The sequence below is a fragment of the Pan troglodytes genome, chromosome 1 (genome assembly GCF_028858775.2).
Source record: "Pan troglodytes isolate AG18354 chromosome 1, NHGRI_mPanTro3-v2.0_pri, whole genome shotgun sequence".
In the NCBI taxonomy this organism is placed as follows: Eukaryota; Metazoa; Chordata; class Mammalia; order Primates; family Hominidae; genus Pan; species Pan troglodytes.
The window spans coordinates 193,386,877-193,412,880 of NC_072398.2; the positions used below are offsets into that span (position 1 = coordinate 193,386,877).

Genomic DNA, 26,004 nt, shown 5'->3' on the forward strand with positions numbered 1-26,004 from the left:
GCCACCCCCATCCCCTGCCCCATCTACTCTTCTACTCAGAATTACTCACTGTGCCCAATACAAATACACATTCAAGTTCCCATGCCTTCGTCTATGCTGTTCCCTCCACCTAAAATGTGTTTCTCCCTGCTTTCATCTGTAGACCTTCTACTCATATTTCATACCTAGATGGAATTACCCTTCCTCTGTGAAGGAGGCCCCTCCCCAGTAGCTGCTCCTCCTATATGTTTCTATGGACTATTTCACCTTTATGACATCCATGTCTGTGTCCCATAGCCTAAGGTTAGCTCCTGAGAGCAGAGACTGTGGGATGTATTATTGCATTCCTGTTCTTTCCCAAGGCTCTTGAGGCTGTGGGTACAGTTGGAAATACTCTCATAGTGCTTACACTATGCGCATACACATAATGCTTACAGTACTACACATCGACACAGTGCTTACACTATTCTAAGCCTTTTACTTGCATTGCTTCATTTAACCCTCAACACAGCCCTGTGAGGTGGATACCATTATTAGGCCGATTTTACAGATGAGGAAACTGAGACACAAAGAGGTAAAAGGATGTGACCAAGGACACACAGCTAATAAATAAATGAGGTCAGAATTGGACCGCAGGTAGTCTGGCTCAGCTACCACTTAGCTATTTGAAAACTTGCATTTTCCATGTGCTTTTCCATACCTTAGTACCATGATATGCAGCCTGGTGAGTGTCTCATTTATTGGCAGGAGGGGATTCTGAGGGTTGGATCATATGTGCTTACAAATAACGCTATAGGGCCTGCAAGGACATCCATCCACCCCTGCCTTGCCTCTTGAGCCCCTCATCAGCATGCATTGCTCACAAAGCTACTCAAGACCACCTGCCAGTGTGTGCCCCCATGCCCCACTGCAGGGGCTGCCTCCAACACACCTGAAGCTGCCCACCCTGGGTGTAGCCCCTAGAGACCACGGTGCACCAGAACCATGCCGGGCAAGTGGACCATCTCCTCTACTTTCTGTTGTGCTTTGCTTCAAGGTCACCAAAGTTGCTTTCACAAAGACTGTGGACAAAGGAGCCCTTTGGATTTCTGCCTGAAGCTCCCTTCTCCTTTGGCCTCAGGAAAAAAAAAAAAGTCCTGGAGCTCAGTTAGGGGACTGACAGGTCAGTACTGCTCCCCTGAGACTTGCTTTTGCCCTCTAGCACCGGCTCTCTCTCCGTGAATTTTAAACCTCTGCAGAGAGCCCCCTGCTGGTCTATGAAAGCATCAGCTACGTCAGGTGAGGAGTGGACCCTCGTTTGAATCCCCAGGGCAGAAAAAATGAAATATACCTCTATAGTGGGATGGGCAATGTTCACTCTCAGAGAGCAATGGCAAATAAATAGTCGTTGAATGGTCAATTCCCTGTCTCTTCAATGATCAGAACACATACCAGTGCCCTAGCACAGGGGGTTGTAGGCAAGTGTTTTCTGTAAAGGGCCAGGTAGTAAATATTTTAGGCTTCACAGGCCATATGTGGTCTGTCGTGGCTACTCATCTCTGCCTTTGTAGTGCAAAATCAGCCATAGACCATATGTAAACAAATAGTGTGGCTGTGAACCAATAAAACTTTATTTATGAACCCAGAAGTTTGAATTTCATATAATTTTCACATGTTACAAAATATTATTCTTATTTTGAATTTGGTCAGTCATTTAATAACATAAAGACCATTCTTAGCTTTTGGGCCACATAAAAACAGCAACTGGTGGGATTTGGCCTGTGGGCTGTAATTTGCCTACCCCTGCACTCAGAGATAAGCTACTTGGTTTGGTTCATGCCTTTTCTTGACGTAGGAGAGTGGGGAGGACACAGCAAAACCTGAGTCCCCAGGTCCTGGGCACAGTGACTGGGCATCTTGGGGATTTCCCTAGCTCTAGCTAGAAGCAAAACTGACAACTTTAAAGTCTCTCAGATAGACTTTTAAAGCATCTAGAAGGGGCTAGGTGCAGTGGTTCATGCCTGTAATCCCAGCACTTTGGGAAGCTGAGGTAGGTGGATCATTTGAGGTCAGGAGTTTGAGACCAGCTTGGCCAACATGGTGAAACCCTGTCACTACGGAAAATACAAAAATCAGCTGGGCATGGTGACAGGCACCTGTAATCCCAGCTACTCAGGAGGCTGAGGCAGGAGAATTGCTTGAACCTGGGAGGCAGAGGTTGCAGTGAGCCAAGATCGCATTACTGTGCTCCAGTCTGGATGACAGAGTGAGACTCCGTCTCAAAACAAACAAACAAACAAACGACAACAACAAAAAACCATCTGGCAGGGCGTGGTGGCTCATGCCTGTAATCCCAGCACTTTGGGAGGCCGAGGTGGGCAGATCACGAGGTCAGGAGATCGAGACCATCCTGGCTAACATGGTGAAACCCCGTCTCTACTAAAAATACAAAAAGTTAGCCAGGCGTAGTGGCGGGCGCCTGTAGTCCCAGCTACTTGGGAGGCTGAGGCAGGAGAATGGCGTGAACCCGGGAGGCGGAGGTTGCAGTGAGCCGAGATTGTGCCACTGCACTCCAGCCTGGGTGACAGAGCCAGACTCTGTCTCAAAACAAAACAAAACAAAACAAAACAAAAAAAACATCTAGAAGATTCCTCCAAACTGGGTTAAAAAGTGAGTAGGAAGGATTGCTTTTCCCAAAGATGAGGGAGTGATAGACTTATCTTTTTCTAACTGGGGCTCTAAAAAAGGAAACATAGCTAAAGGTTTTGACTAGTTCTTCCTCTGCTGCTTGAGAAGATATTCACCCTGACTTTCTTCCATACCTTTGCCTGAATCTCTATTTTAGAAATAAGATTTTGTTCCTAGTCTAGACAGAAGAGCAAGAGGGATGGAGGAGGTCAAGGAAAATCTCAGTGTCTTGCTGGGCAGAGGATGCCCTTAGGGCAAGACTGAACTTCTTGACAGACAGAGCTCCACTGATCTGTTGGTTTTAGATGGGAAGTTAACTTTTCAGATTCTTTAACATGACATTATTCTACTGGAAACAAACCAAGGGACCTGGATAAAGTTTTTAAAAAGTGTTTTCTTAAAGAAAAAGGAGGGAGGTAGGCAGGAGAGAAGGGAGTAAAGAATTACACAAAGATTTGGTCTAACGGCTTCAAAATCAAAAGGATCCCTGGACAGATAGATATTGAGTGTAATAGGAAACACACTCATCCTGGGGAGATGACTTAATATAGGCCCTCCAGCCTCCTCAGAGCTTAAACAATTACCTACATTTGGAATTATACTTTAAATTCCCACATCAATGTGTGTTCTGGGTCCACTTCTCAGGACACGGCCAGCAGTCTTGAGTTATCTAAACCATGCTGAAAATTAGAGGCCATTAATAGCATCTCATAAAAGTGCTTCTCAGATTTTCTTGAGCAGAATATGCTGAAGACCACAAGGGATTTGGTGATAGGAAGGAGCGAAATGCTTCTAGTTATTTTTCCAAAGCTTAATCTGGGGATCTTTTTGAAGAGCTCCTACCCAGCAGTGAGATGCATGCCAAGACTAATACGACTGTTTTTCCCACTTAGAAGTGGTGACCATAAAGAAAAGTTTCTTGGGGTTCCCAGAGGTGAGTCTCCTAGCCATTTTTACAGGTAGCAAGCCCACTAGTTTGCTATATCCTTGTCCGAGAATTTCCCAGACACCCTAGACTGAAAACTGAGGGTAACTTGGCCTATGAAGCTCTAAGTTAATACACTTTTCTTTTCTTTTCCCTTTTTTTTTTTTTTTTTTGTGGCAGCGTCTCACTGTGTCACCCAGGCTGGAGTGCACTGGTGTAAATCTTGACTCACTGCAACCTCTGCCTCTCAAGCTCAAGAAATTCTTGTGCCTCAGCCTCCCTAGTAGCTGGGTTTACAGGCGTGTGCCACCACGCCCGGTTAATTTTTGTATTTTTAGTAGAGATGGGGTTTCACCATGTTGGCCAGGCCGATCTTGAACTCCTGAACTCAGATGATCTGCCTGCCTTGGCCTCCCAAAGTGCTGAGATTACAGGCATGAGCCACCACGCCCGGCCGAACTTTACTTTTCTGATACTTGAATTTGCTTGTAAAACTGTTGAGGTTGTATAACCAAGGACTCACTTTTTTGTTTTCTATCAATGAAACAAAACAACAAAATCCTGAAGATGTATATTCTGAGCCTTTCTCTGTTCTTCCAGAGTCCCAGAACCTAGCATTTGGGGACTAGGACTGTTTCACATTGGGCAGCAGCCATTCCAGGGGCCCAACTCTTGGCCTCAGCAGGCAGGGGTCAATGCATCATGGGCTTGCCAGAGGAGAGACACAAGAGGCCCCAAAAGAGCAGCTTCTGCTAGCAGTTCAACTGGGAAGTACAACTCAACAAGCCGGCACTAATTAAGAGCTAATGGCCTTACAAAGGAGTGTTGCCAAAGGATAACGACCCTCCGGCTGCAGCATAAATATCAAGGCATTTGGGGCAGAGCCAAGATACATATTTTCAGAGTGCATTAGACACTGCAGCAGCCTTCCTCACCCTGGCTCTGCTAAGAAGAACAAGATCATTTAAGATAGGTAGGAAAGAAGCTGGATCTTCCAGGGCTGCCTTCTGGTCAGCAGGTCAGAAAGCCTCCGAGTGACTCTTGGAAAAGACTTCACTTTTGTATATACAAGAATCACTTGAGGAGCTTGCTAAAATGTAGATTCTCTTGGCCCCACCCCCAAGATGGTCTGATTTTGGAAGCTCTGGGATAAAACCCAGAAATCTGCATTTTTGTTTTATTTTATTTTTGAGACAGGATCTCACTCTGTCACCCAGGCTGGAGTGCAGTGGCACGATCTCACTGCAGGCTCCACTTCCCAGGCTCAAGAGATTCTCCAGCTTCAGCCTCCCAAGTACCTGGGACTACAGGTTTGAGCCACCACGCCTGGCTAATTTTTGTATGTTTTGTAGAAACAAAGTTTTACCATGTCACCCAGGCTGATCTCGAACTCCTGCGCTCAAGCGATCCACCTGCCTCTGCTTCCCAAAGTGCTGGGATTCCAGGCATGAGCCACTATGCCCAGCATTTTTAAACAGATCCCCCAAGTGATTCTGATGCTTGTGGTTCTCAGACCACACTTTAAAAAATGTTGCTTTAGAAGCTGCTGCTATTTGCCCATTAGACCCCAGTGACAAACTTTTTACAGAATGAAGATAAAAGTGAGGTCAGGGCCCGGCACACTGGCTCATGCCTATAATCCCAGCACTTTGGGAGACTGAGGCAAGTGGATCACCTGAGGTCATGAGTTCAAGACCAGCCTGGCCAACATGGCGAAACCCCATCTCTACTGAAAATACAACAATTAGCTGGGTGTCCTGGCGGGTGCCTGCAATCCCAGCTACTCAGGAGGCTGAGGCAGGAGAATTGCTTGAACTGACGAGGCAGAGGTTGCAGTGAGCTGAGATCGCGCCATTGCACTCCAGCCTGGGTGACAGAGCAAGACTCTATCTGAAAAAAAAAAAAAAAAAGTAAGGTCAGGATTGTCTGCTTCCTGTGAAGACACCAGTCCAGAATATGGCATTTCCAGCCAGTCTCCATTAAGGTCTTCTCATTCACACAAACCTGTGGTTACCAGGAGCAACATTTGAGGGGATGAGTAGCTCACCTTGGATTTTGAGAAAAATAGAAAGCATCCCTGGCCGGTGCAGTGGCTCATGCCTGTAATCCCAGCACTTTAGGAGACCGAGGCGGGAAGATCTCGAGGTCAGGAAATTGAGACCAGCCTGGCCAACATGGCGAAACCCCGTCTCTACTAAAAACACAAAAATTAGCTGGGCATGGTGGCGCATGCCTGTAATCCCAGCTACTCGGGAGGCTGAGGCATGAGAATAGCTTGAATCTAGGAGGCAGAGTTTGCAGTGAGCTGAGATCATGCCACTGCACTCCAGCCTGGTGAAAGAGCAAGACTCCATCTCAAAAAAAAGAAGAAAAATAGAAAGCATCCCATCTGCATGATGTGTACCATGTCTGCGATGCTTTCATATACTGTAACTCATATGATCTTATTGCAGTCTTTCAGAGTAGTTAAGCTATTGCATCTGTTTTAAAGCTGAGGAACTGTAGACCTGGAGGTGTATCTTGCCTCTGCTAGTTGGCATGACATCAGAAAAGAGAGTGAAAAATAGTCACTGCATTACAATGCGGCAAGCAGGGCAGGCAAATCAAACCAGTAACTTAAGCTTGACTTACCTTGATCGGGCTTTTTATCTGCTGGTAGAATTGAAGTTGGTTGTCGAGATCGGCAAATATTGTTGTAAAAGGATTGATGGGTCAGATTATAAAAATAGATGGAAAGTTTGTAAGATAAATGCAAGCAGAGTATGAGAACAGGAGAGAAACAACCCACCATATCATCTGGGAAAATGAAACTCCTTGGCAAGACTTCACAACAGCCTGATTCAAAATTTCATAATGAAATTATGTCTCTGATCAAAGCCTGAATGAGCTCATAGGCTGATTTTTGCCATCCGTGTTTATTCTGGTTTGCACCAACTTGAGGCATCAGAAACACATTAACTGAATCTTCTCTCTGGGAGGAGGCTATGGTATCCTTGTTTTGGGGATCAGAGGGACAGTGTAGGGTGGAAGGGGGCATCTTCACTGATCATGAAGTTTTTTCCAAATAGCTCTCAGAGCTTCCCTAACACTGGTCACAGTCAGGGCCTTCCCAGCAGAGCTGCATTTAATCTCATGATACTTGCCCTTGGGGCAATAAAAGCGAAGCTTGAGGGACAGAAGGTATTTCCAGCTCTAGCCTATGACATGGCCTGCTTTTGCTCTAAAGAGAATGTTTTGGGGTTTGTTTCAAACTCAGAGAAATAAAGACTCAATCATCCCCTGCTCAATTAGAATACCTCACTTTATAACAAATTGTTTGTTTTTATGAAATGAGCTACACTGCATGAATCCACCCTTCCTCTTGCCTAACCATCTCTTCTTTGGCCTATCCAGAGGGTACAAAGATGGCCATTTTCTGACAATTTGAGGTACCAAAAAAGAGAGAGGGACCAGGCGAGGTGGCTCACACTTGTAATCCCAGCACTTTGGAAGGCTGAGGCGGGTGGATCACCTGAGGTCAGGAGTTTGAGACCAGCCTGGCCAATGTGGTGAAAGCCCGTCTCTACTAAAAATACAAAAATTAGCTGGGCATGATACCATGTGCCTGTAATCTCAGCTACTTGGGAGGCTGAGGCAGGAGAATTGCTTGAACCCGGGAGGTGGAGGTTGCAGTGAACCGAGACCGGGCCACTGCACTCCAGCCTGGGCAACAAGAGCGAGACTCCGTCTCAAAAAACAAAAACAAAAACAAACAAAAAATAAATTGTAAAAAGAGAGAGGGCTTCTTGGTTCAAACACTGGCATCTAGACACTTTATTCTGGCTAGTAGAAACAGAAATCACTGGGTCTTAATGCCTTCCTTCATCCTCAAGGCAAGAGACATTCCCATCTACTCATTCTTTCACTTAATGAATATTTTTTGAGTCCTTTGTTTCAGGTGCTATTCAAGTCTTAAAGACACAGCAGTGAACAAATTAACAAGGTCCCTGCTTTTAAGAATCTTACATTCTAGTTTGGGGGAAGCAGCCAATAAACTTGTAAAAAAAATTCAACTAGTGATAAATGCCATGAAATAAATAAAACAGAATACTGTAACAGAATAACTGTGAAAGGGTGAAAGGTGGCTGATTTAGACAAGTTAGACAGGAATGAGTTCTCACAGCAGGAAGGGTCACCAGATAAAATACAGAACGTACAGTTACATTTGAATTTCAGGCAAACGATGAATACTTTTTTAGTCTAAGTATTTTCCAGGCACTGTTGGAGGTGTACTAAAGAAAAGTATTCATTTTTTTTCTCTGAAATTCTAATTTAATTTGGTGTCCTGTATTTCTATTTGCTAATTCTTGCAGGCCTACCAATAGGTGATATTTGAGCTTAGGATTGAATGACAGCTATGCAAAGATTCTGGGAAAGAGTGATTCAGGCAGAGAGAATATCCAGTGTAAATGTCAGAATAACCAGAGGGAGGGAGGTACACATGAGATTAGATAAATAGGCAGGCAGGGGCCAGATCACAGAATCCTGTAGGGATGGCAAAAAGTTTGAATCAATCTCTGTCTCTGTCTGTTTCTCCCTTCTCCCTTCCCCTACCTCTCATTCTAAGAGTGATGATAAGCCACTGGAGTTGTAAGGAAGAGAATGACACCTCCTAACGGATATTTGGCTGCTGTGTGGTCGGCAACTTTTGGAAGGACTTAGAAGACAAATTCAGAAGACAAACTTAAGCTTGTGCCACTGGCCTGGGAAGAAGCTTCTTTATTTGGAGGTGGACCCAACTGGGAGCTCTGGCCGCGCGTTCAGGGTAACTAGGCGGTTGCTATGGAGGGGCAGCTTGGCGGTTGCTAGGGCTGGAGCGGGCTGGGGCGGGCTGGGGCTCCACGCAGGGCAACGCCTAGGCGGCTGGAGCGGGGGCGGAGCCAGGAGAGTGATGGCGCGCGCCGCGCGTTCACAGGAAGTCGCTCTGAGGCAGAGTGGGACGCGAGCGGAAGTGACGTACGTCCTGCACACGTGGTCCGGCGTGGTTCAGGCGGGTCTCTTCGGCCGGGCTTGGGAACATAAAAGTTTGTTTCACCACGTAAGCCGGACATCGCACTCCGGTCCCGGTCTCGTCGCCAAGATGGTGAAGCCCAAGTACAAAGGACGGAGCACCATCAACCCGTCCAAGGCCAGCACAAACCCAGGTACAGGCGGCAGGGCTGATCGAGGGTGGAGCTTGGAGGAAGTATAGGGAAGGGCTCCGAGGAGCCCTGGAGGGGAAGGAGGGTTACTCGAGTGGCATTGCTTAGAATGACTACGAGCGGGGTGGCTGTTGGGGATGAAAAGGGAAAAAGGAAAGCAATATTTGTGGTGGTTTCTTCTCAGGGGGGAACTGAGGAGGGCTCAGTGCACGCCTGGCAGGCCAAAGTGTAGTCAACTGGTCTGAAGTCAAGGAAAGTGAACACTCAGGCTGACAGCCTTGGGTCCTCTCCAGTTGAGAGATGCAGAGAAAGTCAGATTAAAAATGGTGTAGGTTGACCCATCGGGCCTTTTACACGTGATCATACTTGCCTGCCACCTTAGCTTTGACCTTTAAAATGAGAAAGGGCTTATAGTTTTGGCCCTTGGAATTATTCTATCTGGTAAAGTGCTGAGAGAACCCTACAAAGAAGTCAGTATGATCATTGCAGTAAGGCTGTTTAGGAGATGTGTGTAAGTTTTGGCGAGGTTCCACCTGTACGATTAACAAGACATCCTATGGGAGAGTTCCTTCCATTCAGGTTTAATTAATAAAACTTTGTTTTAAAATATGGTTTAGAATTTTTGACAATTTTAATGCATGTTGAATGTTTATTCCGGATTGATAATAAATTATTCACTTTGCACAAACTGGAATCTCAGAATGTTAGACCCCAAAAGGCCCTTAGAGATTATGATTTTACAGGTGAAGAGACTGAATCAAAATACAGGAAGTGGCTTGTCATAATTGCAACAGTTAGTGAGTAGTAGTAGAGCCTCCAGTTTCTACTGTTAGAGACTGTTAGGAGAGCCAATGGGCTGTGGTTTCAGCCTGTCTTCTACTGTATCACTTCAGGACCAGACAGGTGATTTAAGGGGCTCCTGGCCAGGCGTGGTGGCTCACGCCTGTAATCCCAGCACTTTGGGAGGCCGAGGCGGTCGGATCACCTGAGGTCAGGAGTTCAAGACCAGCCTGACCAACATGATGAAACCCCCTCTCTACAAAAATACAAAGATTAGCCGGGCATGATGGCGGATGCCCGTAATCCCAGCTACTCGGGAGGCTGAGGTGGAAGAATTGCATGAACCGGGGAGGTGGAGGTTGTAGTGAGCTGAGATCGCGACACTGCACTCCAGCCTGGGTGACAGAGCAAGACTCTGTCTCAAAAAAAAAGATAATAATAATGAATAAATGAATAAATAAGTAAATAAAGGGCTCCCAAAATGAGAAGCTAGGCTAGTATTACCCTGTTCGTTTGTCCTTCTCTTTCTCTTTGAGATGTAAGGCAAGAATTGCTGTGTTGATTAAACAAAAATCAAACATTAAGAAAGTAAGAACACATATATCAAAATTATAGTCTCCATGGTGCCTTGCATGGAGCAGGCACTCAATATTTGTTAAACTGAGACACAGAGGTAGGTATCTTCGTGGTTAAGACCATAGATGGTGATCAAATGCTCATGTTCAAATTCTGGCTCTGCCATTTAGTAACGGTTTGACCTTGGGCAAGGTGTCTGACCACTGTGCCTCAGTTTCTCACTCCGCAGCATGGGGATAATATATCTATAGGATTATTGTATAGATTAAATCAGATGATGCCTATAATTTGGATAACACAGTGCCATCATAAGTGCTCAAAAATATTAGCTATTCTTCTCAAATACAATCCTATCGAAGATCAAAGATTGGATCAGCTTTGTCATACCATGTAGCTTCAAGTAATAATTATTGGAGCAACATATGGAGAAAGTAGAGATTTTTGTGGTTGGTGGCTTCTTACCTAATTTGGGTGAACTACTTGTTGCATTTTAAGCAATGACTTGTTGGTTATACTGGTTGGTTATCAAATAGTGCACTGTGTACTTCTGCCTTTTGTAGATCGAGTGCAGGGAGCAGGAGGCCAAAACATGAGGGACCGGGCCACCATCCGGCGCCTGAATATGTATAGGCAAAAGGAGCGCAGGTGAGCACTGGGTGCTGTCATCCTTTCTCTTTTCCTTCATGCCCTTGACTGCTAGCTGAGACTGATGAAGCCTTTGCTGTTCTCACCCCTACTTCCTCCAAATAGGAGTTATATATTCTCAAATATAATTGTACGTGAGTGTCGTTAGGATAAAGTGTTAATTTTTGGTTAAGGGCATGGGTAGCTGGCGGTGAAATAGTGATGGTTTCACAATACTCAAAAGTAGAGGTCTTGTTTCTCACAGCCCTGACCTCCACAAATGGCGCATTAAATCTCAGAGTTAAATATGGCCAGATATAACAAAACCTACAGGACTGTAGTTAGGAAAGCCACCAGAAAATGTGTTTTTTAATGCCAAAATGTAGATCACGACATTGTGGCACTTGGACAGTCATCAAAACTCCGAGTTCTGCTGAGGTAGCCTCTACCACAGGGATTTGCTGAGTGTGGCATTCCGCTAACTGGTCTTAATTTGTTTGGTAATTAGATTCTCCATCTCCGTCTGTCCTAAAAGATGTGACTAAAATACAAATGTCAAAGAACTTAATATGTGTGGTCATCTACTTTGCAGTTTGTTTTAGAATTTGGAATTCCGGCATAAATCACCCTCTACTTGAAAAATTCATTTAAACCAGCCTTTGAATAATTACCCAAAAAACTCAAGTATGTGTGTTTTTTTTTTAAAAGTAAACAGTAACCAGATTTTTTAGAACGTCACCATTAGTTGTTATTCATCTAGCAGAAATCATTACGTGCTCTGTTGCAAGAGGTTAAATAGCTTTTGGGCAATCTGTTTCAAATGTAGAAGTACTTTGTGTTTACTGGAATTGGTATTTCATGATCATTTAAAACCAAAGTAAGAAGTCCTTTTGATGGAAAATATATTCTGTAAATCAAACTTCGCTGTTGCCATTTTTCTGTTGTCAACCAATATCTGTTCTTTCCTCAATTTAGGAACAGTCGTGGTAAAATAATTAAACCCCTGCAATATCAATCAATGGTGGCTTCTGGCACAGTGGCAAGAGTAGAGCCAAATATTAAATGGTTTGGTGAGTATTATCCCCTGTTACTTTGCTCTACAAAATATATGCTGAGTGGAAACGGTTAGGATGTTTAAATGTCTAAACAGCAGGAGTTTTTGGTGAGTGAAACTGGCAAGAATTATCTGAGAAAGGGATAAGAAAAATTACTGGGAAAAGTAGTGGTGGTCGATTTAATAAATAACTTATTTTTGAAGAGCGCTCACCATTAGTAATTGTAATTGAACCCTCTTAAGCAGATAAGACCATCCTTAATGACTAGCATTCACAGACCTTAGAATGCTCATCTTAATCTTTTCTGCTTTCCTAAAGAGATACTGTTGGAGAGGTGGCCTTGTAGGTTTTGTGCATATATCCTTCAGGGTAAGTGCATTAGCCCGAAGTTCCTCTGAAACACTTCTTAATGGGGTTTTTATTTGAACTTGGGTGACAATTAAAGGGTCTCACTGTTGAACCTTCCAACAGTGAATAGAGTATCTTCAGTCTCAGGGTGATCACAGCTTCTTCCTTGGAAAACTCCCTGTCTCATTTCAGTCTGGGCTTTTAACTTTGCCCTTAGCCACTGGTAAATGTATGGGCACTTTAGATGATCAGACCCCAGTGTTTGCTTGGTGTTTGACCTCTGTCCTTGGGGGCAGGTGGCAGCTATCTTTGAGTCTCTTATACTTTCGGTGGGATACTTCCTAAGAACTGCAACACAGAAAGGTGTCAAAGAAAACTCTGCAGAGAAGCATATAGCGTGGCTGCCGGGTACTGTGACTCGATTAGACTGCCTGGGTTTGAATTCTAGTTCTGTCATTTATGTGCCAGTGGGCAAGTTATTAAGTCTGTCTGTTCATCAGTTTTCTCATCCCTAACATGAGAATAAGATGAAACCTATCTCATAAGACTGTCATGGTAATCAAATGAGTAAATACAGGCAGGGCGCAGTGGCTCACGCCTGTAATCCCAGCACTTTGGGAGGCCAAGGCTGGTGAATCACTTGAGGTCAGGCATTCGAGACCAGCCTGGCCAACACAGTGAAACCCCCATCTCTACTAAATATACAAAAATTAGCCAGGCGTTGTGGTGGGCACCTGTAATCCCAGCTACTTGGGAGGCTGGGGCAGGAGAATCCCTTGAGCCCAGGAGGCAGAGGTTGCAGTGAGCTGAGATTGTGCCACTGCACTCCAGCCTGGGTGACAGAGTGAGACTCCATCTCAAAAAAAAAAAAAAAAAAAAAAAGAGTAAATATATATAAAGTGCTTAGAATAGCGCCTAGCAAATAGTGAGTATAATATAAGCATTACTTGCTACCGTCATTAACACCTTGCTGTTTTGCATTTATGCCGCAGCATGCTGTTTAATTGAATGCTTTTCAGGGTCTCCCTCACAAGATGTTTTCCAGGTGGTGGTGCAGGGCTCTATCTTGTTCCCTTGCATGGACTCATTGGTTAATAGTCCCTTTGAATCCTCATAACCCTAAAAGTGGCTAACTGTGACTCAAATTTCAGTGTTTCAAGATTCTCTGTCTATACTGACTGATCAGCTGTGATTGGCTCCAAGTTTCTCTGCTAGATCTAGCAGGTAGTAGGACATTTGACAGATCTCAGTTCCATTCCACGCTATTTATTTCTCAGTTTCATTTAGTCAGGAAACTGGACTTGGAAAACTATTGAAACCCTTTGTGGGTCTGGGTTTGTGGAATAGTTCATAGTGTGCAAGTGCAGGAGAGGCAGTTTTTTGGTTTTTTCCTCTTTTAAGTTTGAAAACAGCTCCAAGGGATGGATGGATCAGGTGCTTGGGTAAGTGAGGGTAATTTAAAATCTTGCCTCTCACCGTGTCAGTGGAAGATGGATGCGCAAATATTAACTAAGTGGCAACATTCTTTATTTGTAAAACAGGAAACACACGTGTGATTAAGCAGTCATCATTACAAAAATTTCAAGAGGAAATGGATACAGTTATGAAGGATCCATACAAAGTTGTCATGAAGCAAAGCAAGTTACCAATGTCTCTTCTCCATGATCGAATCCGGCCTCATGTAAGATGTAGGATATCCCTGGTGATGGAATTTCCTGGGCAAACTCCATGCAGATCCCTCTCTAACATATTTGTCTTTTGTTTTTCCTTAGAAAATAGTGACTTTAATGTAGCAATGATGAACTTTCTAAGACCTCTCTTTTCACCTTTTCATGTTTAGTATGAGGTGCAGTAGTGTAGTGGATCAAAGCACAGGTTTTGGAGTTGAGACCTGAATTTTAATCCTTGCTGTATCCCTTCCTGTGCCCTTAGTTGGGTTTCTCCATGAACTTTAACTTCTTTGCCTTGAAAGTATAGATAGGTCGGACACAGTGGCTCACGCCTGTAATCCCAGCACTTGGGAGGCCCAGGCAGGCGGATCACCTGAGGTCAGGAGTTTGAGACCAACCTGACCAACAAGAAGAAACCCTGTCTCTACTAAAAATACAAAATTAGCCAGGCGTGGTGGTGCATACCTGTAATCTCAGCTACTCAGGAGAGGCTGAGGCAGGAGAATCGCTTGAACCTGGGAGGCAGAGATTGCAGTGAGCCAAGATCGTGCCATTGCACTCCAGTCTGGGCAACAGGAGCGAAACTCCGTCTTAAAAAAAAACAGAAAGTATAGATAACCCACCTCCTTGTGTTATTGGCTACAGATGAAGCATCTGTAAAGCACTTGGCCCATAGTGAGCACATAGCACACCACCTAATAAGAGCTAAATTGATAACAGCTATTAGTAATATTATTTATTTTGGTAGGCAAACTTGTTTTAAGTGTTAATTCCATCAAACTTTGGGACAGCGTAGAATTAGGATTGAGTTGGTAGAACTTTGGTGTTGCGTACGTTCAGCTTTTGTGAGATCCTTGAGATTTTTTCTCAGCTGAAGGAAGGGGTGCTGGTCACATTGGTTGTCAATTGCTAAAATTTGAAGTGCAGTAAGGATTCAATCTGGGTTGAGTGGAATGAGTTTCACACAGAACAAAGAAAGAATCTGTTGTTTGTCTGCTTATTTTTACTTGCATTGAATAATAAATTCCCAGAAATGTAGCCAGTACGTAAGCTTCAGTTCCAGTATGAGGAGGGGAGAAAAACATTGACATGCATACGTGGGTTAAATAGTTCAGGCTGGGCGCGGTGGCTCACGCCTGAATCCCAGCACTTTGGGAAGCCAAGGCGGGTGGATCACGAGGTCAGAAGATTGAGACCATCCTGGCTAACACGTGAAACCCCGTCTCTACTAAAAATACAAAAAAAATTAGCTGGGCGTGGTGGCGGGCGCCTGTAGTCCCAGCTACTCAGGAGGCTGAGGCAGGAGAATGATATGAACCCGAGAGGCAGAGCTTGCAGTGAGCCGAGATTGCGCCACTGCATGCCAGCCCAGGCGACAGAGCAAGACTCCGTCTCAAATAAATAAATAAAAATAAAATAGTTCAAAGAAAACTGTTTACTTGCAGAACAAAATAAAAACCAAGGCCTGGTTATTGCCTCAGGTTTTGTCAGTTATGTTTTGTTTTATGATGCACTAGAAGAATGGCACCTATTAGTAGAATGACTGTTTTCTTTCAGGGGAACACATGAGTGTAATTCATGAACCACAGACAAGTTGCTCATTTCCCTTGTTCTCTTTGTCTGTTCTCCCTAAAGCCATCTTTTAAGCAACTATTGAATCCTGTTTATGAGAAGAACAGAGAGGTTCTGTGATGGATTTATTACTTCGTTGCCTGTACTTGTTGTCAGTGCTTCTAAAATTCAGTGTTTAAATATCTGGTATGTAGAATGAAGGGTCTGCAGTTGCACCAGTCAGCTTCTTTGTTGATGCAGAAAGCTGCTCAGAGTAATTGATGAGTTTTCTGCTTTGGCCTTGAAAAACCTTAACTATTTTATTTTAGTGTAATATCTATTACTTATAAAATCTAATTCTGAGATTATTTTGCACAGTGGAGTTAGATCAGATACGCATATTCATCTATATGTGTTTTAGAACTACTGTATTTCTGTAGCAATACAGTAAGAGTACTGTAACTTTGCATATGTGCTTTATATACTGTATATTACTGTGTTATACTTACTAATGTGTAGGTTTATAGACATAAAGCCTTGGGTACTGTAACTTACAGGTTAAGAGATTTTGAAGGATAATTTTGGTCACACTTGATTTTACCCAGTGACATTAGACCCTATTTCCCATGTAAAATGAGCTGCTTCTGTTTGGGGATGCTCCCGAGTGGAACGTAGTGACTAAAACTAAACTGAGTTGTGGGTTAGGGCATCTGAGAAAATGATAATAGTTTAAGGATCTTTAGAAGTTGGAAGAGGGGATCTGTTAAAGTTCAGAAACCATGGGGGCTGCTGCATCATCCTCACAGCTTTTGGTAGTGGTGCTTACGGAGGAGCTTGTACTAGGGGGAAAAGGGTGATTTTTTTTTTTAATTGTCTGCAGGCTGTTAACATTCTGTTATGTGATAGATCCCAACTCTTTTATCTTGCTTCAGAAATTCCTATGCCTGTAACTCCTTTACAGGCACATCAAGTTCTAGTTAGTATCAGGTTCCTTTTATCACATCTAAACTATTATTTTGGACTTTTGCTAGATGTTTTTCATCTGAAGACTTGCCATGTGCATTTAATAAAAACGTTACCTAAATTAGGGAAAATGTTATCTGAAACTAAAATGCATCTTACAAAACAAGCAATTCCTTTTAGCCATGAAAGAAATTAACTTCCAAGAAAAAGTTGGCATTTACAGTTGGTTTAAAAAAAACTCACAAATTTGAGTATGACTGTCCTTGACAAAATCTATGAATTTGGCGAATTTTATGCTCTTGTTTGAAAGCTATAAAAAATGGTGGAAAAGATTAATTTTCACCACTGTAGCCTTAATTACATTTGACTGAAATTTATGATAAATGAAATAAAGCAGAGTTTTTGGCAAGTTTTTGTACAACTATTCATATTTACTTTGATTATTTGTATTACTTTTGTATTTCTCCAAGGAAGCTTACAGAACTTCAGAATAAGGGAACCAGTGTTTGTGCCATTTCAACAAGTAATTCTGATTTGAAACCAGACTGAAACCATGTCTTACAGATTTGGGTATGGGTTGAACCTTGGAAAAATAAAATCAGAAAGTCTTTCCTAGGTGGGTGTTGAGCTTTTTGCTTTTCCTCAGTGCTTTTCTTAGTTTTACCTGTTATTCTCCTTTCTCTTCAGAACTTGAAGGTGCACATTCTTGATACTGAAAGTTTTGAAACTACATTTGGCCCTAAGTCACAGAGGAAACGACCAAACTTATTTGCAAGTGATATGCAGTCTCTTATCGAAAATGCTGAAATGTCCACTGAGAGCTATGACCAGGGCAAGGATCGTGATTTGGTAACTGAAGACACTGGTGTGAGGTACAGTTTTTTTTTTTTTTTTTTTTTTTTTGAGATGGAGTCTTGCTTTGTCGCCCAGGCTGGAATGCAGTGGTGCGATCTTGGCCCACTGCAACCTCCGCTTCCCAGGTTCAAGCAATTCTCCTGCCTCAGCCTTTTGAGTAGCTGGGACTACAGGTGGATGCCTCCATGCCTGGCTAATTTTTTGTATTTTAGTAGAGACAAGGTTTCACCGTGTTGCCCAGGCTAGTCTTGAACTCGTGAGCTCAGGCAATCCACACTCCTTGGCCTCCCAAAATGCTAGGATTACAGGTGTGAGCCACTGCACCCGGTCGAGGTACAGTTTTGAAGTTCATGCAAATCTCATCATTTGCTCTTCTGCAACAAAACATTTTCTTTCAACTTATTTTGCCTGTGTGAAGCTCAGTGCTTTAACTCATATATGGAGTTATCTTCTTCCCTCAGACTGGAGACATTGGTGAAATTGGGGCTAGACTGAAGATGTCTAAGGTGGCTTGATTGACAAAGGTCTCTCCTCATCCCCAAAATAAATAACAGTTTTTCATTTATAATAGTAATACACCAGTCATAGACAAATTAGGAAATATAGTTAAGTTGGAAAATACAACAAAAAGAACATAACTCATGATCCCATTGCAGATATTAAGCATTGTTAATGCCTCTGTGAATATCGGGGCTTCCTTAACTGGAGGTCTCTGAGTTCATGGATGGCCTGTAAGGTTTCTTTGACTCTTTGAAGAAAATGTGGAAAATTTGTGAGCATACATAAAGGCAGTAGGGTTTTGTGTTTTTTGTTTTTGTTTTGGGGAGGAGGAGGAGGAGAGGAAGTATCTATAACTTTAATCATATTCTCGTAGGGATCCATACTCAAAAGGAGAATCAGTCACCGGCTGGCTGCAGTGGCTTACCTGTAATACTAGTTTTTTGGGAGGCTGAGGCAGGAAGATCGCTTGAGCACAGGCGTTTGAGACTAGCCTGGGCAACATAGTGAGACCTTGTCTCTACAAAAAATAAAAAATTGGCTGGGCATAGTGATGTTCACCTGTAGTCCCAGCTACTCAGAAGGCTGAGGTGGGAGGATCACTGGAGCTCAGGAATTTGAGGCTGCAGTAAGCTGTGATTATTAGGAATATATTTCTATGTCAGTACATAATCAACAATAATATAATATTTATTGTCAGAGTAGTATTTTGTTTGTTATGGCCAGTCTCATTGTTGGACATTTACACTGTGTATAGTTTTTCCTTACGGTGAACAACACAAGGATGAAGCATCAATGTGACCGCATCTTTTTCATCCTTAATTATTCCCCAAAGATAAATTCTTACGGAGCAAAGCATGATATCAAAAGATATGCATGCTTTTTGATAGGCAGCTGCCACATTGCTCTTGAGAAAGGGTTTAATTTCATTTCCCTTGGGTAGTGCTAGAAAGCTCTCATTCTCGTCCGTCTCATGTCTCTTAAATGAAGTGGAGGTTTTGCTGTCTTAGTGAAGAGGCATTGTCCTTTGACTGCATCAGTGTTATTACCTCATTGCTATTGTCAGCCCATCTTCAAGCATTGGGCCACCTAGAGATAAAATGTCAAACCATTTGAGGCCAAGCAAAAAGAGGCAGTGAGTTCATTTATTTGTTCTTAGAATTATTTGAACTTTCGTTGGCTTTGTATTCTGCCGATTTGAATTTTTCCTTCCGCAACAGGTATAGTAGGTAATGCAGTAAAGACAAAACTATTTTTGTTTACCTTGGGTAAATGTCCTAGAGACTAGTAAATAAACAGATTCTAAACCTTATCAGAAAAATACTGCTGTATATGGGAGCTATGGAGTATAGGTTGTGATTCAGGTCCTGCCAATTCCATTTTATAATTCTCTGTGACATACTGCCTAATTCAGTCATGCTTTTTTTTAGTTTAATGTTTTATTGTGGTAAAATATATGTAACAAAAAATGTGGCCAGACGCAGTGGCTCACACCTGTAATGCTAGCACTCTGGGAGGCTGAGGCGGGCGGATCACCTGAGGTCAGTAGTTTGAGACCAGCCTGACCAACATGGTGAAACCCAGTCCCTACTAAAAATACAAAAATTAGCTGGACGCAGGGGCGCACACCTGTAGTACCAGCTACTTGGGAGGCTGAGGCTGGGGAATCGCTTGAACCCGGGAGGCGGAGGTTGCAGTGAGCCAAGATCGCACCACTGCATTCCAGCCTGGGCGACAGAGCGAGACTCCGTCTCAAAAAAAAAAAAAAAAGTACTCTTCTAACCATTTGATGTGATCTCGGCTCACTGCAATCTCTGCCTCCCGGGTTCAAGCGATTCTCCAGCCTCAGCCTCAGCCTCCCGAGTGGCCAGGATTACAGGTGCCCACCACCATGTCTGGCTAATTTTTTTGTATTTTTAGTAGAGACAGGGTTTCACCATGTTGGTCAGGCTGGTCTCGAACTCCTGGCCTTGTGATCCACTGCCTCAGCCTCCCAAAGTGCTGGGATTACAAGTGTGAGCCACTGTGCCCAGCTCTTCTAACCATTTTCAAGTGTACAGTTTAGTGATACTAAGTTCATTTACATTGTTGTGCAGTCATTGCAGCTATCCATCTCCAGAACTTTTTCATCATCCCAAACTGAAACCCTGTACCCATTTAACACGAACGGTCCGTTTCCCCTCTCCCCCAGCCCCTGGTAACAACATTCTACTTTCTCTCTCATGAATTTGACTGGTTTAGGTGCCTAATATAAGTGGAATCATACAGTATTTGTCCTTTTGTGTCTGGCTTATTTCACTTAGCATAATGTCTTCAAGGTTCATTCGTGTTGTAGCATGTGTCAGAATTTTCTTCTTTTTTTTTTTTTTTAATTAATTATTTTTTGAGACAGGGTCTTGCTCTGTCACCCAGGCTGGAGCAGTAGCCTGCTCATGGCTCACTGCAGCCTCAACCTCCTGGGCTCAAGGAGTTCTCCCACCCCAGTCTCCCCAGTAGCTGGGACTACAGGCATGCACCACTATGCCCAGCTAATTTTTGTATTTTTTGTGGAGATGGGGTTTTGCCATGTTGCCCAGGCTGGTCTCGAACTCCTGGGCTCAAGCAGTCTGCCCTCCTTGGCCTCCCAAAGTGCTGGAATTACAGGTGTGAGCCACTGAGCCAGCTGGAATTTCCTTCTTTTTTAAAGTTGAATGCTATCTTGTGTATATATGTGCCACATTGTGTTTATCCATTTATTTGTTGACAGACATTTGGGCACACTTTTTAAATTCAGTTTGTTTCTGGTCCATCTCCAACTGGGTTTGATACTGTTTCTTTTGGTACATTGACTTTACCCTAAAGCATCCTTTTAGTCTTGATGGTGCTTCAGTTGCTCATTTGGGGTGCTTTCTTATTTAGAAATGAAGCTCAAGAAGAGATCTATAAAAAGGGACAGTCCAAAAGAATATGGGGTGAGCTCTACAAGGTAAGACTCCTAAATTCTCTCCCATTGAGTGGTTCCTTGGGCTTTCATGATTTTGTAGAAGAAAACTAATTTTGATATATTGAAGCTCTGTTGCGCAGAGTACAGGCACCACTGCCTGTTCCATCCTCTTCCTCCTACAAAGAAACTCGGAAGGCGTACTATCATTGATCTAGGTAACTGCATTTTTTAAAGTACTTGTATAAGAGTAACAGCTATCTTTTATTATACAATCACATATTTATTACCTGTCAGTATTTTTTAAGATTTCCTGCCAAATTTATCATGCCTAGTTAAAGTCACATGCAACATTTTAAGTTATTTAGTCCACCCCTCTCCTTTTATCGATGAGGACTCCTGTCTAGAAAGGTTTAATGCTGTACCTAGCTCGACTAGCTTGTTAGTGAAGGAGGCTTTGTATATCTTGATTTCTGATCCAATGATCTTTAACCGGCAGAGGTTTATGTCCATGCACTAATAATAACCTTCAGAAGAAAAATTTTCAAGTATAATCACGTAATTAAATAGTAACATGATAGGAAACTAGTACCGTGAAGGCAAGCTAAACTTTGTAGTTTTTTGTGAAATACACAAAACCTATAATATTACAAACTTAAAGATAATATTACAAACTTAAAGATGTCTAAGAAGTAAATGATTTAGTTCAATAATCCATAGTAGTTAGGAAATAAGTTGAGTTTCATCTAAGCTAGTTTTTCTGTTTTAAATTCAGCAGGTTTCAAAAGCCACAGGATGAAAAACTTTTGAATTCTGATCACTGGGCCTTGAGATTAGCTACAACGAACTCTGCCCAGAGACTGTTTTGAAGTTGTCTCTAAATATTATTATTTTATTTTTCCCAGACTCCCTTAAATGTCATCCCTCTTTTATTTGTACTGTAGCAAACCATTTTTGCCTTTCTGAATTTTCAGGTGATAGATTCATCAGATGTTGTAGTTCAAGTTCTTGATGCTAGAGATCCAATGGGTACTCGTTCCCCTCACATTGAAACTTACCTGAAGAAGGAAAAACCTTGGAAACACCTCATTTTTGTACTTAACAAATGTGACCTTGTTCCAACCTGGGCAACAGTAAGTACAACTACTAAACCAGAATAGACTATTAAGACATCTGTTAATAAGTCAGTTGTAGGGCTTTTAGGCTAAAGTGTTGTCCGGCTGAGATTGTAGTAATGGGAGTGCTCTCATTGGAAACACGGAAGTGTGCTCATTGATAGTGGGCAGAGGCACCAGGAGACGGCTTCTGAGGCCACTGTCTGCTTCACATTATGCTCCATTAATTGCATTTAGTAACAATGAAGACATTTTTTGGAATATTGTTTTGTATTTATAAGACAGAAGAACAAAGCATTAACCGTTATACTTGGAAAAAACATTTCAAAGAATTATAGCTAACATTTTCCTTAGACAACAGTATATTTGAAACAGTTCTGTAATTCAAGCTCTGATTCTTCCACATAATGTAAATAAATGTACTGCAGTTTACCAAAATGTTTTCATCTCTCCTTCTAGAAACGGTGGGTTGCTGTCCTCTCCCAGGATTATCCAACACTTGCTTTCCATGCAAGCCTTACTAACCCGTTTGGCAAGGGAGCATTCATTCAGCTTCTGCGGCAGTTTGGAAAGGTATTGAGCCCTGATCTGTTTCTCCTGGAGTTGTGTAGCTGTGAGTTGGTATAAGAATCTGTCTTGCCATGGCATAGCAGAAAGTTACCAACTTCTTAGCCGGACGTGGTTGTGCAGGTCTGTAGTCCTAGCTACTCAGGACGCTGAGGCAGGAGGATTGCTGGAGCCCAGGAGATCAAGGCTACAGTGAGCTATGATGGCACCACTGCACTCCAGCCTGGGTAACAGAGCAAAACCCTGCCTCTAAAAAAAAAAAGATGTGGCCGGGCGCGGTGGCTCACACCTGTAATCCCAGCACTTTGGGAGGCCGAGGCAGGCAGATCACAAGGTCAGGAGTTTGAGACCAGCCTGGCCAATATGGTGAAACCCTGTCTCTACTAAAAATACAAAAATTGGCCAGGCATGGTGGCACACACCTGTAGTCCCAGCTACTTGGGAGGCTGAGGCAGGAGAATCGCTTGAACCTGGGAGGCGGAGTTTGCAGTGAGCCGAGATTGTGCCACTGCACCCCAGCCTGGGCGACAGAGCGAGACTTCTCAAAAAAAGAAGAAGAAGAAGATGTAAAAACTTCCAGAGATGTAAAAACTCACAGAGCATCAGGATTATAAGAGATTCTGAAGTGTTTTCTTGCTCAGCCTTTGCCCCCATCCGTGACCAGTGTTGCTTCCATTTCTGCCACAGCCCTGGCACCTGACGTTCCACGCTCTGCTGGGCTTTCCAGGCCTGCTGTGCGTCCTCTGCCCATGGAGCCCATGCAGCTTCTATCTCCTCTGGTTGGAGAGGGCCCTGCCAAAATTCAAGCTTCAGATCCCTGGTCAGACGTCAGCTCCTGAGGGAAGCCGTGGAACCAGACTACCCTATCAAATTCTTAAAGCTTCATGTTCTGTACCTGTCATTTTGAATTTGTATATTTAGTTAATTCTACCTGGCTTCTAACAAAAGACACATGTCTGCTGTCCCACCCTTCCCCACTTTACAGAAGCAAATGCTTCCAATAGCCATTAGTTCTGTTATTTTCCTCCATATTTTTAGTACATGCTTATGATTTTATTTTCTTCATCTGTGCCCACCCCTCACCCCCAGTTTAAGATGCTTATTAATTTCTTACTATGGAAAATGAGGATTTGCTATCTTATAGCCATCCTCTCTCCGTATGTACTTCCCCCTGTATTGTTAGATGCCAATGTTGGGTTACAGTATTATTCATTCAGTGTTGGTTGGTTGTTGTTGTTTTAACTTGGAAAGGAGAGCTTTATTTCTCATAAAGGGTTGCAGCCTGCAGGGTGGCCACTCTAACAGGCTGAGAAGAGTAGTCTTGGCCATTCAGTCTTTACATTGTCATGACTGTAAAATATTAGTCACAGCTGATCCACATGGTGTGCTATGAGTATAATTCCTTTCTGATCGAAGCTTTTATTTTCGCTAGTGTTACTTTGCTGTGTTCTATTTGTATCTGTCACTGTCATACTACCAAATTCTCTGATACAGTGGGAACTGTCAGAGCTTCCAGGCAGCACAGGTGGTTCCCTTCGGTGGCCAGCACTCCGTCCTCCGCAGGGCTGGCCGCTCTCCAGGCTGCTGCAGCGTCGTCTTTCTGGGATTTCCTTTCACTGTCATCCAGAGAATTCCCATGGCTGTTTTCCTGTATGGGACCTCTTATTTATAGGACCTCTTTTCTTCTTTTCTGGTTTACTCCTTTCTTTCCATGGGACATATTTTCCAAAAGTTTCCTGAGAAGGAATACTTGGAAAGAACATTTTTTTGAGATACGCCTTGCGTTCTGAAAATATCTTTATTAAGATCTTTATTCTACCCTTTATGCTGTTTTTCCTCAGAATACTGAAGTTACCACTGCACTGTCTTCTGACTTCTGAGGAATCTGAGGCCATTCTGACCCCTCATACTTTGTGTGGCTGTGATTTCTTATTTTGAGACAGGGTCTTGCTTTGTCACCCAGGCTGGAGTGTGGTGGCGCAACCATAGCTCACTGTAACCTCAAACTCCTAGGCCCAAGCGATCCTCCTGCCTCGTTTTGGCCTCCTGAAGTGCTGGGATTACAGGTGTGTGCCACCACGCCCAGCCGATCTTTTCTTATTCTAAAATTTAAAATTTCTCTTGTTCTAAAATTTCACAGTGGTGTGTCTTGAAGTGGGCCTTTTATTGCTCAATGAGCTTGGCGTTTGATGAGACTTTAGTCTGATATTGTCTTACATTATTTCTTTGAAATTTTCTTTCCTCCCTCAGTTGTCTGTATTCTTGTTCAGAAATTTGCTTTTACCTCCTGGTTTAATTCTTGATTTATATTTGCTTTCTTTTTTTTTTTTTTTTTTTTTTTTTGAGGCAGAGTCTCACTCTGTCACCAGGCTGGAGTGCAGTGGTGTGATCTCGGCTCACTGCAGCCTCCGCCTCCCGGGTTTAAGCGATTCTCCTGCCTCAGCCTCCCGAGTAGCTGGGACTGCAGGCACACGCCACAACGCGCAGCTAATTTTTGTATTTTTAGTAGAGACGGGTTTTCACCATGTTAGCCAGGCTGGTCTTGATCTCTTGACCTCGTGATCTGCCCGCCTCAGCCTCCCAAAGTGTTGGGATTACAGGCATGAGCCACTGCACCTGGCCTATATTTTTTTTCTTTTGGTACATATATGACATTTTCCTCTATTTTCTGGGTACTTTTTTTTTTTGTGAGACAGAGTTTTGCTCTTGTTGCCCAGGCTAGAGTGCAATGGCGCGATCTCGGCTCACTGCAACCTCCTCCTCCCAGGTTCAAGCAATTCTCCTGCCTCAGCCTCCCGAGTAGCTGGGATTACAGGCATGTGCCACCACACTTGGCTAATTTTGTATCTTCAGTAGAGACGGGGCTTCTCCGTGTTGGTCAAGCTGGTCTCAAACTCCCGACCTCAGGTGATCCGCCCCCCTCGGCCTCCCAGAGTGCTGGGATTACAGACGTGAGCCACTGCTCCCGGCCACTTTCCTTGTTTTGATCATCCAGCTGCCCAGTCACAAAATTTATTTTGCCAGTTGCTTTTAATTTTTAATTTCTGAGAGCTCTTGTTGAATTCTGATTTGCTCTGCCTCCTTTTACATCTTATTTCACAGTCACAGTATCTTCTCCCTAAGAACATTAATGACGTTTTGAAATTTTCCTGTCTGCATTGATTCTGTTACCTCCAAATTTTTGTGGGTTTTTTTGTGTTTTCTGCTACAGTCACGCTTAAACATTTTTTCTTTTACTTTAAAAATTTTTTTGAGACAGGGTCTTGTTCTGTCTTAACCCAGGCTGAAGTGCAGTGGTGCGATCATGGCTCACTGCAGCCTTGACCCGCAAGTAGAGTCAACTTAAATGTTTATTCTTGGTTCTTTATTTATATTTAAGAGTAAGGCATTAGGCCAGGTAGAGTGGCTCATGCCTATAATCCCACCACTTTGGGAGGATGAGGCAGGCAGATCGCTTGAGCTCAGGAGTTCTAGACCAGCCTGGGCAATATGGCAAAACTCCATCTCTACAAAAGATAGAAAAAAATTAGCAAGGCATAGTGGTGCACACTTATGGTTCCAGCTACCCAGGAGGCTGAGGCAGGAGGATTGCTTGAGCCCAGGAGACAGAGGCCGCAGAGAGCTGTGATTATGTCACTGTACTTCAGCCTGGTTGACAAGGGAAGACCCTGTTTCAAAAAAAAAAAGAGTAAGGCATTAAAAAGCTGATAGGTTCTTTTTTTTCTCCATGG

General features: G+C 43.2%; 1 protein-coding gene across 2 annotated transcripts in view; it reads left to right on the forward strand.

The window, feature by feature from the left end:
* The first annotated feature begins 1,015 nt into the window (after positions 1-1,015).
* The window catches only part of GNL2 (G protein nucleolar 2), a 36,689-nt gene continuing 11,700 nt past the window's right edge, over positions 1,016-26,004 (forward strand). The window contains exons 1-10 of one of the 2 annotated variants that reach the window (XM_054664274.2): positions 1,016-1,141; positions 8,178-8,375; positions 8,526-8,754; positions 10,668-10,752; positions 11,707-11,801; positions 13,676-13,815; positions 17,006-17,190; positions 20,570-20,636; positions 21,566-21,724; positions 22,166-22,279. In XM_054664274.2, the coding sequence (XP_054520249.1) occupies positions 8,691-8,754; positions 10,668-10,752; positions 11,707-11,801; positions 13,676-13,815; positions 17,006-17,190; positions 20,570-20,636; positions 21,566-21,724; positions 22,166-22,279 (909 nt within the window). In that variant the 5' untranslated portion in view covers positions 1,016-1,141; positions 8,178-8,375; positions 8,526-8,690. 2 annotated transcript variants of the gene reach the window in all.